The sequence below is a fragment of the Salvelinus alpinus genome, chromosome 28 (assembly GCF_045679555.1).
Source record: "Salvelinus alpinus chromosome 28, SLU_Salpinus.1, whole genome shotgun sequence".
NCBI lineage: Eukaryota > Metazoa > Chordata > Actinopteri > Salmoniformes > Salmonidae > Salvelinus > Salvelinus alpinus.
This window is the reverse complement of record NC_092113.1, coordinates 11776025-11789998: the sequence shown is the minus strand read 5'-3', so window position 1 is coordinate 11789998 and position 13974 is coordinate 11776025. Positions and strand designations below refer to the sequence as shown.

At 45.4% G+C, this 13974-nt stretch overlaps 1 protein-coding gene across 4 annotated transcripts in view; it reads left to right on the top strand.

Moving 5' to 3' along the window:
* rtel1 (regulator of telomere elongation helicase 1) overlaps positions 1-13974 on the top strand; it is a 61899-nt gene that overhangs the window by 33994 nt on the left and 13931 nt on the right. For all 4 annotated transcript variants that reach the window (XM_071371631.1, XM_071371630.1, XM_071371629.1 and 1 more), the window contains 2 exons: positions 9519-9699; positions 13590-13753. In XM_071371631.1, coding sequence (XP_071227732.1) covers positions 9519-9699; positions 13590-13753 — 345 coding nt within the window. The remainder of the gene's footprint in view (positions 1-9518; positions 9700-13589; positions 13754-13974) is intronic.

Below are 13974 nucleotides of genomic sequence, written 5' to 3'. Positions count from 1 at the left end.
ACAAGCTAGTAATGGGGGTTGCAACAATTTCTGCGTATAATTTTAGGAAGAGAGGGTCCAGATTTTCTAGCCCAGCTGATTTGTAGGGGTCCAGATTTTGCAGCTCTTTCAGAACATCAGCTATCTGGATTTGGGTGAAGGAGAAATGGGGTTCTGGTTCTACATTTTTTTGAATGGGGCATGCTTATTTAAGATGGTGAGGAAAGCACTTTTAAAGAACAACCAGGCATCCTCTACTGACGGAATGAGGTCAATATCCTTCCAGGATACCCGGGCCAGGTCGATTAGAAAGACCTGCTCGCTGAAGGGTTTTAGGGAGTGTTTGACAGTGATGAGGGGTTGTCACTTGACCGCAGACCCATTACGGACGCAGGCAATGATCCTGGTTGAAGACAGCAGAGGTGTATTTGGAGGGCAGGTTGGTTAGGATGATATTTATGATGGTGCCCGTGTTTACGGATTTGGGGTTGTACCTGGTGGGTTCATTGATAATTTGTGTGAGATTGAGAGCATCAATCTTAGATTGTAGGATGGCCGGGGTGTTAAGCATGTCCCATTTTAGGTCACCTAGCAGCACTAACTCTGAAGATAGATGGAGGGCAATCAATTCGCATATGGTGTCCAGGGCACATCTGGGGGCAGATGATGGTCTATAGCAAGCGGCAATGGTAAGAGACTTGTTTCTGGAGAGGTGGATTTTTAAAAGTAGAGGCTCAAATTGTTTGGGCACAGACCTGGATAGTAAAACAGAACTCTGCAGGCTATCCCTGCATTAGATTGCAACTCCACCCCCTTTGGCAGTTCTATCTTGTTGGAAAATGTTATAGTTAGGGATGGAAATTTCAGAGTTTTTGGTGGTCTTCCTAAGACAGGATTCAGACATGGCTAGGACATCCGGGTTGGCAGAGTGTGCTAGGGCAGTGAATAAAACAAACTTAGGGAGGAGGCTTCTAATGTTAACATGCATGAAACCAAGGCTTTTACAGTTACAGAACTCAACAAATGAGAGCGCCTGGGGAATGGGAGTGGAGCTAGGCACTGCAGGGCCTGGATAAACCTCGACATCACCAGAGGAGGAGTAGGATAAGGGTATGGCTAAAGGCTAAAAGAACTGGATGTCTAGTACGTTCAGAACAGAGAGTAAAAGGAGCAGATTTCTGGGCACAGTGGAATGGATTCAAGGTGTAATATACAGTCAAGGGTATGGTAGGATGTGAATACAGTGGGGGTAAACCTGTGCATAGAGTGACGATGAAAGAGATTTTATCTCTAGGAATATAATTTAAACCAGGTGATGTCACCGCATGTGTGGGAGGTGGAACTAAAGTGTTAACTAAGGCATATTGAGCAGAGCTAGAGGCTCTACAGTGAAATAAGGCAATATTTACTAACCAAAACAGCAATGGACAAGGCATATTGACATTAGGGAGAGGCATGCGTAGCAGAGTGATCATAGGAGTCCAGTGAGTGGCTCCTGGCACTCCAGAAGAAAGTCTTTTGTGGCCCCCTCGTGCTGTTACGTCGGAAGACGGAGGGCTCCGTGTGGCAAACCAGGCCAATTGGCAAAATAGATATAGTGGCCAAAGAATTTGTCCGATGGGCCTCTTAAGCTAACAGTCCAATGTGCTCTAGACAGCTAGCGGGCCGCGGCTAGCAGGCTTACGGATAGGCGGGACGTCAGGGGACGTTGCAACGGAGGAGCCAGTTGAGAGACACCCTCGGGCGAATCACGTCGGTAGTCCAGTCGTGATGGGTCGGTGGGGGTCCAGGCCAGTCGGCAAAATAGGTATTGAAGCCCAAGGAGTGGCTGATGGGCCTAGCAAGGCTAGCTCCAGGCTAATTGATTCTTGCTTCGGGACAGAGACGTTAGCCAGGAGTGGCCACTCGGATAGCAGCTTCCTAGCTGCGATGATCCAGTTGGGGGGGGGGAAAGGATTGGAAACATTTCATGTTTTCATGTGTATCTGAGTTATTGGCGTTCAAGCAGCAGCACTGTGATAGTCGCTCTCATTACACTGGAAATGAATAGGAATACGACTTTTAGATCGCGAAAACCTCTATCATACATGTTAGATTTCAGTACTGGCCGACGTTGTAACTCGGGAGGATGTCTTCTCTCTTTTTGCGATATTCCTTCCTCAAGAAATGTGTAATTTACCGGAGGGTCTAGCACATTGTTCCTATTTGTCTGCCTTTTTAGTCCAGGGTGCATTGCATGGTGCCGTTGCCAGATATATTATAGAAAGGAGATATGGATCCAATGAATGGAGGAACGTACAGTGCATTTGGAAAGTATTTAGACCCCTTGACTTTCTCCACATTTTGTCACTACAGGCTTATTCTAAAATTGATTAAATTATTTTTTCCCCTCATCAATCTGCACACAATATCCCATAATGACAGTTTTTTCTTTTGTGGAATTTTGCACATGTATTAACATTAAAAACCTGATATCACATTTACATAAGTATTCAGACCCTTTACTCAGTGCTTTGTTGAAGTACCTTTGGCAAAGATTATAGCCTCGAGCCTCGGTATGATTGATGGAGTGCTGCGGAGATGGTTGTCCTTCTGGAAGGTTCTCCTGTTCTCCACAGAGGAGGTCTGTCAGAGGGGTCATTGGGTTCTTGGTCTCCTCCCTGACCAAGGCCCTTCTCCCCCGATTGCCCCATTTGGCGGGGTGGCCAGCTCTAGGAAGAGTCTTGGTGGTTCCAAACCTCTTCCATTTAAGAATGGTGGAGGCCACTGTGTTCTTGGACTTTCAATGCTGCAGAAATGTGTTGGTACCCTTCCCCAGAAATAAACTATTTAATTCATTTTAGGATAAGGCTGTAACAAAATGTGGAATAAGTCAAGGGGTCTGAATACTTTCCGAATGCACTGTATAACCTCCCACCCAGCAGACTGTGGACCAATTGCGTTCACGCTGTCATACTGCGTCATGTGGTTGCTAAGCTAATCATCACACAATCCCTTTAAGTCCCGTGTATATTTCGAGAAACGTGCCTATTTCCCTTGTAAGTATGTAATGTCATGATTCCAAAGCTATAACATATTACAGATGACAAGTTAATTATCTCACATCTCGAGATAATTAACAAAGATTTGTAATGTACTTCTTGTTGACGAAATTCGTGCTAATGTTACGTTTTTGAGCTAGTGCCCAATAGACTCTTTGGAGGAGAGCGCTCCTTGTCCCAGAATCGTCCAGAATGCACTGCGCAACCCATTGACGTAGCATGGGCAACATTAAACTGCAGATACTTGTATGCAAAAAAAAAATTGCGCTGTAAAGGAGGAGTTGTGTTCTGATATTATGAGGGGGTTCCTGATGAATTTGCCATCTCAAAAGGGGTCCCAGAAACAAACATGTTTGGGAACCCCTGGCCTACAGTTCTGGCCGAATGTATTGGCACCCTGCACTTTTCTTAAATAATTCCTTATTTCTTCTAAAAATTTGTTGAAATTGAAAAATAACTTTTGGTCTCCACACACAATTTGAACCATTTTAGTTTTTGGTAACTGAAGTTTACAATAAAAGTTCTGAAAAGAAAAACAAATGGCATGGACAAAATGATTAGTACAGAAGAGCTTATACTTGGTTTGCATGGTCTTTTGCCAAGATAACTGCTGACATATGCTCTTCGTAGCCATCAGCTTGCTGCACCTTTCTACTGGTGGTTTTGCCCACTCTTCAGCTGCAAACTGCTCCAATTCTGCAATTTTTGAGGGGTGCATTTGACAAACTGCTGTTTTCAGATCTCACCATAGGTTTTCCATGGGATTCAGATCTGGGCTAAACGCTGGCCACTCCAGAACAGTCCAGTGTCTATTCTTGAACCATTCCTGTGTGCTTTTTGATGTGTTTGCGGTCGTTGTCCTGCTGGAAGACCCACCACCTTCAAGGGATGCCCCGCTTTTGGACACTGGGTTGAATAGTGGATGTGTCGGCATCGAGTAATTGTCTCTGGCCCCCTCCCAGTTAGGGGGAGTGACGAGCTCTACAGCAGAGTCTCAGCACTCAATCGCTGGTTGAAAACTGTTTTCTGCCCCTCCCAAAAGATAGAATTTGTAGATAATTGGCCCTCTTTCTGGGACTCACCCACAAACAGGACCAAGCCTGACCTGCTGAGGAGTGACGGACTCCATCCTAGCTGGAGGGGTGCTCTCATCTTATCTACCAACATAGACAGGGCTCTAACTCCTCTAGCCCCACAATGAAATAGGGTGCAGGCCAGGCAGCAGGCTGTTAGCCAACCTGCCAGCTTAGTGGAGTCTGCCAATAGCACAGTCAGTGTAGTCAGCTCAGCCATACCCATTGAGACTGTGTCTGTGCCTCGACCTAGGTTGGGCAAAACTAAACATGGCGGTGTTCGCCTTAGCAATCTTATTAGGATAAAGACCTCCTCCATTCCTGCCATCATTGAAAGAGATCGTGATACCTCACATCTCAAAATAGGGTTACTTAATGTTAGATCCCTCACTTCAAAGGCAGTCATAGTCAATGAACTAATCACTGATCATAATCTTGATGTGATTGGCCTGACTGAAACATGGCTTAAGCCTGATGAATTTACTGTGTTAAATGAGGCCTCACCTCCTGGTTACACTAGTGACCATATCCCCCGTGCATCCCGCAAAGGCGGAGGTGTTGCTAACATTTACGATAGCAAATTTCAATTTACAAAAAAAAAAATGGCGTTTTCGTCTTTTGAGCTTCTAGTCATGAAATCTATGCAGCCTACTCAATCACTTTTTATAGCTACTGTTTACAGGCCTCCTGGGCCATATACAGCGTTCCTCTCTGAGTTTCCTGAATTCCTATCAGACCTTGTAGTCATAGCAGATCATATTCTAATTTTTGGTGATTTTAATATTCACATGGAGAAGTCCACAGACCCACTCCAAAAGTCTTTCGGAGCCATTATCGACTCAGTGGGTTTTGTCCAACATGTCTCTGGACCTACTCACTGCCACAGTCATACTCTGGACCTAGTTTTGTCCCATGGAATAAATGTTGTAGATCTTAATGTTTTTCCACATAATCCTGGACTATCGGACCACCATTTTATTACGTTTGCAATCGCAACAAATAATCTGCTCAGACCCCAACCAAGGAGCATCAAAAGTCGTGCTATAAATTCTCAGACAACACAAAAATTCCTTGATGCCCTTCCAGACTCCTTCTGCCTACCCAAGGACGTCAGAGGACAAAAATCAGTTAACCACCTAACTGAGGAACTCAATTTAACCTTGCGCAATACCCTAGATGCAGTTGCACCCCTAAAAACGAAAAACATTTGTCATAAGAAACTAGCTCCCTGGTATACAGAAAATACCCGAGCTTTGAAGCAAGCTTCCAGGAAATTGGAACGGAAATGGCGCCACACCAAACTGGAAGTCTTCCGACTAGCTTGGAAAGACAGTACCGTGCAGTACCGAAGAGCCCTCACTGCTGCTCGCTCATCCTACTTTTCCAACTTAATCGAGGAAAATAAGAACAATCCAAAATTTCTTTTTGATACTGTTGCGAAACTAACTAAAAAGCAGCATTCCCCAAGAGAGGATGGCTTTCACTTCAGCAGTAATAAATTCATGAACTTCTTTGAGGAAAAGATCATGACCATTAGAAAGCAAATTACGGACTCCTCTTTGAATCTGCGTATTCCTCCAGGGCTTAGCTGTCCTGGATCTGCACAGCTCTGCGAGGGCCTGGGATCGGGAGAGACACTTAAGTGTTTTAGTACTATATCTCTTGACACAATGATGAAAATAATCATGGCCTCTAAACCTTCAAGCTGCATACTGGATCCTATTCCTACTAAACTGCTGAAGGAGCTGCTTCCTGTGCTTGGCCCTCCTATGTTGAACATAATAAACAGCTCTCTATCCACCGGATGTGTACCAAACTCACTAAAAGTGGCAGTGATAAAGCCTCTCTTGAAAAAGCCAAACCTTGACCCGGAAAATATAAAAAACTATCGGCCTATATCGAATCTTCCATTCCTCTCAAAGATTTTAGAAAAAGCTGTTGCGCAGCAACTCACTGCCTTTCTGAAGACAAATAATGTATACGAAATGCTTCAGTCTGGTTTTAGACCCCATCATAGCACTGAGACTGCACTTGTGAAGGTGGTAAATGACCTTTTAATGGCGTCAGACCGAGGCTCTGCATCTGTCCTCGTGCTACTAGACCTTAGTGCTGCCTTTGACACCATCGATCACCACATTCTTTTGGAGAGACTGGAAACCCAAATTGGTCTACACGGACAAGTTCTGGCCTGGTTTAGATCTTACCTGTCGGAAAGATATCAGTTTGTCTCTGTGAATGGTCTGTCCTCTGACAAATCAACTGTACATTTCGGTGTTCCTCAAGGTTCCGTTTTAGGACCACTATTGTTTTCACTATATATTTTACCTCTTGGGGATGTTATTCGAAAACATAATGTTAACTTTCACTGCTATGCGGATGACACACAGCTGTACATTTCAATGAAACATGGTGAAGCCCCAAAATTGCCCTCGCTAGAAGCCTGTGTTTCAGACATAAGGAAGTGGATGGCTGAAAACTTTCTACTTTTAAACTCGGACAAAACAGAGATGCTTGTTCTAGGTCCTAAGAAACAAAGAGATCTTCTGTTAAATCTGACAATTCATCTTGATGGTTGTAAAGTCGTCTCAAATAAAACTGTGAAGGACCTCGGCGTTACTCTTGACCCTGATCTCTCTTTTGACGAACATATCAAGACTGTTTCAAGGACAGCTTTTTTCCATCTACGTAACATTGCAAAAATCAGAAATTTTCTGTCCAAAAATGATGCAGAAAAATTAATCCATGCATTTGTTACTTCTAGGTTAGACTACTGCAATGCTCTACTTTCCGGCTACCCGGATAAAGCACTAAATAAACTTCAGTTAGTGCTAAATACGGCTGCTAGAATCCTGACTAGAACCAAGAAATTTGATCATATTACTCCAGTGCTAGCTTCCCTACACTGGCTTCCTGTTAAGGCAAGGGCTGATTTCAAGGTTTTACTGTTAACCTATAAAGCGTTACATGGGCTTGCTCCTACCTATCTTTCCGAGTTGGTCCTGCCGTACATACCAATACGTACGCTACGGTCACAAGACGCAGGCCTCCTAATTGTCCCTAGAATTTCTAAGCAAATAGCGGGAGGCAGGGCTTTCTCCTATAGATCTCCATTTTTATGGAACAGTCTGCCTACCCATGTGAGAGACGCAGACTCGGTCTCAACCTTTAAGTCTTTACTGAAGACTTATCTCTTCAGTAGGTCATATGATTGAGTGTAGCCTGGCCCAGGAGTGTGAAGGTGAACGGAAAGGCTCTGGAGCAACGAACCGCCCTTGCTGTCTCTGCCAGGCCGGTTCCCCTCTCTCCACTGGGATTCTCTGCCTCTAACCCTGTTACAGGGGCTGAGTCACTGGCTTGCTGGTGCTCTTTCATGCCGTCCCTAGGAGGGGTGCGTCACTTGAGTGGGTTGAGTTACTGACGTGATCTTCCTGTCTGGGTTGGCGCCCCCCCTTGGTTTGTGCTGTGGTGGAGACCTTTGTGGGCTATACTCGGCCTTGTCTCAGGATTGTAAGTTGGTGGTTGAGGATTTCCCTCTAGTGGTGCGGGGGCTGTGCTTTGGCAAAGTGGGTGGGGTTATATCCTTCCTATTTGGCCCTGTCCGGGGGTTTCTTCGGATGGGGCCACAGTGTCTCCTGACCGCTCCTGTCTCAGCCTCCAGTATTTATGCTGCAGTAGTTTGTGTCGGGGGGCTAGGGTCAGTTGGTTACCTGGAGTACTTCTCCTGTCTTATCCAGTGTCCTGTGTGAATTTAAGTATGCTCTCTCTAATTCTCTCGTTCTCTCTTTCTCTCTGAGAACCTGAGCCCTAGGACCATACGTCAGGACTACCGGGCATGATGACACCTTGCTGTCCCCAGTCCGCCTGGCCTTGCTGCTATTCCAGTTTCAACTGTTCTGCCTGTGGTTACGGAACCCCTACCTGTCCCAGACCTGCTGTTTTCAACTCTTAATGATCGGCTATGAAAAGCCAACTGAGATTTATTCCTGATTATTATTTGACCATGCTTGTCATTTATGAACATTTTGAAAATCTTGGCTCTCTCTAATTTTCTCCTTCTCTCTTTCTTTCTCTCGGAGGACCTGAGCCCTAGGACCATACGTCGGGACTACCGGCCGTGGTGACTCCTTGCTGTCCCCAGTCCGCCTGGCCTTGCTGCTATCCCAGTTTCAACTGTTCTGCCTGCGGTCATGGAACCCCTACCTGTCCCAGACCTGCTGTTTTCAACTCTTAATGATCGGCTATGAAAAGCCAACTGAGATTTATTCCTGATTATTATTTGACCATGCTTGTCATTTATGGAAATTTTGAAAATCTTGGCTCTCTCTAATTTTCTCCTTCTCTCTTTCTTTCTCTCGGAGGACCTGGGCCCTAGGACCATGCGTCGGGACTGCCGCCCGTGGTGACTCCTTGCTGTCCCCAGTCCGCCTGGCCTTGCTGCTATTCCAGTTTCAGCTGTTCTGCCTGCGGTTATGGAACCGCCACCTGTCCCAGACCTGTTGTTTTTCAACTCTTGATGATCGGCTATGAAAAGCCAACTGAAAATTATTCATGATTATTATTTGACCATGCTTGTCACTTATGAAATTTTTTGAACATCTTGGCATAGTTCTGTTATAATCTCCACCCGGCACAGCCAGAAGAGGACTGGCCACCCCTCATAGCCTGGTTCCTCTCTAGGTTTCTTCCTAGGTTTTGGCCTTTCTAGGGAGTTTTTCCTAGCCACCGTGCTTCTACACCTGCATTACTAGCTGTTTGGGGTTTTAGGCTGGGTGTCTGTACAGCACTTCGAGATATTAGCTGATGTACGAAGGGCTATATAAAATAAAATTGATTGAATTGATTGAATAGTGAACTCAAACACCTTGATAATCTGCTGATTTCATGATGCCTTGCACATGTTCAAGGCCTCCGGTGTTGGCGGAAAAGCAACCCCACAGTATTATCAAACCTCCCCATGTTACTTGAATCTTCTTTTCTAAATTAAAATTGTAAACTTAAAGTTTCAAAAACAAAAATGTTTTTGCAATGTTGAGAATCCACTTAACAATGTTTATATATATATATATATATATATATATATGAATTAGGGAATTATTTAAAAAATGTGCAAGGTTGCCAATACATTTGGCCGGAACTGTACATCTTTCCTCAGAACTGTAGCCTACAGCTCTCCTCAGAACTGTAACCAAGATTTTTCATCAGAACTGAAGCCTACATGTAGCCTTTCCTCAGAACAGGGAGTCTATCTCCCTCGATGACACTGTGGGTAGTGTCAATGGGTGATTCAGAGTTGCAGAACTGGGGATGAAACTGTTATATTCCTCCATTTGGTTATGTTGTTTCACTGCAGACGTGGGACACAATTTTTGTTGAATTCTGACCTTAATCTTGACCTCTGAACTCTTTGACTGTTCCAATGTCCCAGAGGCCTCCTCCAGAGAAGAAGCCTACAAAGGGGAGCTGTGGTGGGGCGGTACACTCGGCAGATGCCCAGTGTGTCAGCGCCGGACCCTGCCACTCCTCCGAAGGCTCCACCAAGGGAGGTTTCGCCCAGAAGGCCAAAGTACTGGACTCCCACGTGCCCAGTCTGAAGAGACGACGGCTGAGTGAGTATCTACACCGCACATGCAGTGGCACCAAGCATGGTTTGAGTGAACGTTTTAGTTGCATAACAATATGTCTCCTTAGGCTTTTGCTTCTCATCAGTTCTCTCATGTGCAGATCTGCGTTAAATACCTATTAAATACTATTTGAGATGCACTTGACTTATCGCTTCCTCCGGCGGGGGTACAGGTTAGTCGTGGTAATTTGTCCATGTAGTCACTTTATCCCTTCTTACATGTACAAATTACCACAACTAACCTGTACCCCTGCACGTTGACTCGGTACTGGTACCCCCTTTATATAGCCTCGTTATTATTTTGTGTTATTTTGATTTTTTTCTTTCGTTTATTTAGTAAATATTTTTTTCTTAACTCTATTTCTTGAACTGCATTGTTGGTTAATAGCTTGTAAGTAAGCATTTCACGCTAAGGTCTACATATAATATCCGGCGCTGACATAGATGGCCGCCTCGCTTCGCGTTCTCAGAAAACTATGCAGTATTTTGTTTCTTCTTCTTATTTCTTACATTGTTACCCCAGGAAATCTTAAGTTTTATTACATACAGCCGGGAGGAACTATTGGATATAAGAGCAACATCAACTTACCAACATTACGACTAGGAATACGACTTTCCCGAAGTGGATCCTCTGTTTGGTCCACCACCCAGGACAATGGATCGGATCCCAGCCGGCGACCCAAAACAACGGCGCCGCAGAAGAAGCGGTCTTCTGGTCAGGCTCCGTAGATGGGCACATCGCGCACCGCTCCCGAGTTTACTACTCGCCAACGTCCAGTCTCTTGACAACAAGGTAGACGAAATCCGAGCAAGGGTTGCCTTCCAGAGAGACATCAGAGATTGTAACGTTCTTTGTTTCACGGAAATGTGGCTCACTCAAGACACGCTATTGGAGTGGGTACAGCCACCTGGTTTCTTCAAGCATCGCACCAACAGAAACAAACATCTCTCTGGTAAGAAGAAGGGCGGGGGGGTATGCCTTATGATTAACGAGACGTGGTGTGATCATAACAACATACAGGAACTCAAGTCCTTTTGCTCACCTGACCTAGAATTCCTTACAATCAAATGTCGACCGCATTATCTACCAAGAGAATTCTCTTCGATTATAATCAAAGCCGTATATATCCCCCCCAAGCAGACACATCGATGGCCCTGAATGAACTTCATTGGACTCTATGTAAACTGGAAACCACATATCCTGAGGCTGCATTCATTGTAGCTGGGGATTTTAACAAGGCTAATCTGAAAACTAGACTCAAAATTATATCAGCATATCGAATGCACTACCCGGGCGGGAAAAATCCTGGACCCATGTTACTCTAACTTCTGCTATGCATACAAAGCCCTGCCCCACCCTCCTTTCGGAAAATCTGACCACTACTCCATTTTGTTGCTCCCAGCCTATAGACAGAAACTAAAACAGGAAACGCCCGTGCTCAGGTCTGTTCAACGCTGGTCCGGCCAATCTGATTCCATGCTTCAAGATTGCTTCGATCACGTGGACTGGGATATGTTCCGCATAGCGTCGGACAATAACATTGATGAATACGCTGATTCGGTGAGCGAGTTTATTACCAAGTGCATCGGTGATGTTGTACCCACAGCAACTATTAAAACCTTCCCCAACCAGAAACCGAGGATTGATGGCAGCATTCGTGCAGAACTGAAAGCACGAACCACTGCTTTTAATCAGGGCAAGTCGACCAGAAACATGACCAAATACAAACCGTGTAGCTATTCCCTCCACAAGGCAATCAAACAAGCTAAGCGTCAGTATAGAGAGAAAGCAGAGTCACAATTCAACGGCTCAGACACGAAAGGTATGTGGCAGGGTCTACAGTCAATCACGGACTACACACAGAAAACCAGCCCCGTCGTGGACGACGATGTCCTGCTCCCAGACAAACTAAACAACTTCTTTGCTCGCTTTGAGGACAATACAGTGCCAACGACACGGCCCGCTACCAGAAACCTGCCGACTCTCCTTCACCGCAGCCAACTTAGAAAGCTAAGGTAACTGAGCTAAATGACTTTCGCCCCGTAGCACTCACCTCCGTCATCATGAAGTGCTTTGAGAGACTAGTCAAGGATCATATCACCTCCACCCTACCTGACACCCTAGACCCACTCCAATTTGCTTACCACCCCAATAGGTCCACAGACGACGCAATCACACTGCACACTGCCCTAACCCATCTGGAAAGGAGGAATACCATTGTAAGAATGCTGTTCATTGACTACAGCTCAGCATTTAACACCATAGTACCCTCCAAACTCGTCATTAAGCTTGAGACCCTGGGTCTCGACCCCGCCCTGTGCAACTGGGTCCTGGACTTCCTGACGGGCCGCCCCCAGGTGGTGAGGGTAGGAAACAACATCTCCACCCCGCTGATCCTCAACACTGGGGCCCCACAAGGTTGCGTTCTAAGCCTTCTCCTGTACTCCCTGTTCACCCATGACTGCGTGGCCATGCACGCCTCCAACTCAATCATCAAGTTTGCAGACGACACTACAGTGGTAGGCTTGATTACCGACAACGACGTGACGGCCTACAGGGAGGAGGTGAGGGCCCTCGGAGTGTGGTGTCAGGAAAATAACCTCACACTCAACGTCAACAAAACAAAGGAGATGATCGTGGACTTCAGGAAACAGCAGAGGGAGCACCCCCCTATCCACATCGGTGGGACAGCAGTGGAGAAGGTGGGAAGTTTTAAGTTCCTCGGCATACACATCACGGACAAACTGAAATGGTCCACCCACACAGACAGCGTGGTGAAGAACCAACCTCAGGAGGCTGAAGAAATTTGGCTTGTCACCAAAAACACTCTCAAACTTTTACAGATGCACAATTGAGAGCATCCTGTCGGGCTGTATCGCCGCCTGGTACGGCAACTGCTCCGCCCACAACCGTAAGGCTCTCCAGAGGGTAGTGAGGTCTGCACAACACATCACCGGGGGCAAACTACCTGCTCTCCAGGACACCTACACCACCCGATGTCACAGGAAGGCCAAAAAAATCATCAAGGACAACAACCACCCGAGCCACTGCCTGTTCACCCCGCTATCATCCAGAAGGCGAGGTCAGTACAGGTGCATCAAAGCTGGGACCGAGAGACTGAAAAACAGCTTCTATCTCAAGGCCATCAGACTGTTAAACAGCCATCACTAACATTGAGTGGCTGCTGCCAACATACTGACTTAATCTCTAGCCACTTTAATAATTAAAAATTGGATGTAATAAATGTATCACTAGTCACTTTAAATTATGCCACTTTATATCATGTTTACATACCATACACTACTCATCTCATATGTATATACTGTACTCTATACCATCTACTGCATCTTGCCTATGCCGTTCGGCCATTGCTCATCCATATATATTTGTATGTACATATTCTTATTCATTCCTTTACACTTGTGTGTGTGTAAGGTAGTTGTTGTGAAGTTGTTAGATTACTTGTTAGATTTTACTGCATGGTCGGAACGAGAAGAACAAGCATTTCGCTACTCTCGCATTAACATCTGCTAACCATGTGTATGTGACAAATAAAATTTGATTTGATTTTGATTTGACCTGTTGTATTCGGCGTATGTGAAAAATAAAATGTGATTTTAATTTGACGTTTGCACTGTTGTGACTATTCTATTGGTTCTATTGTACTGGGTGGGCAAACTAAATAAATCGCAGCTGTAATATATGAAAGTCTTTTTTTAACCAGGTTAGTCTTGTTGAGATGATACAAAATCTATTTTTCAGGAGAGACCTGAACCATTTGCCACAGGTCTGGTCATGTTTATGGGTCTGGAAGTGACTCGTCTCATCACCTCTTATCACTTGTCTCATCACCTGTCTCCTGTTTCTGTTCTCAGATGAGCATGGCGGCAGTGAGGGGAACGGCATGGCTAGGCTGTGCATCGAGTACGAAACTGAGATGGAGGCGAGCCGAAGGAGGCCGGCCGGCCTGCTGGACGCCCTGGAGCATAGCGACAGCCGCTATGGAGATGAAGACGAGGCCCTAGGGGGCGAGGAGAGGGTACACTTGGCTTTACTACAGAAACCTCTGTCTGAACAGATGAGTTGGAGGATGGTGGTCCTTCAAAATAATATCAACGAATGTTTTACTGAACATGTCTAGTTAAACTGATGCAGAAGGAGAAATGCATGTTTCACTGCTTTGATGCAACTGCCAATTTCGTTTTACCAGATCAAGCTGAGTCCTGTACTCACTTAGGGAAACGGTCCTTAAGTGATGAA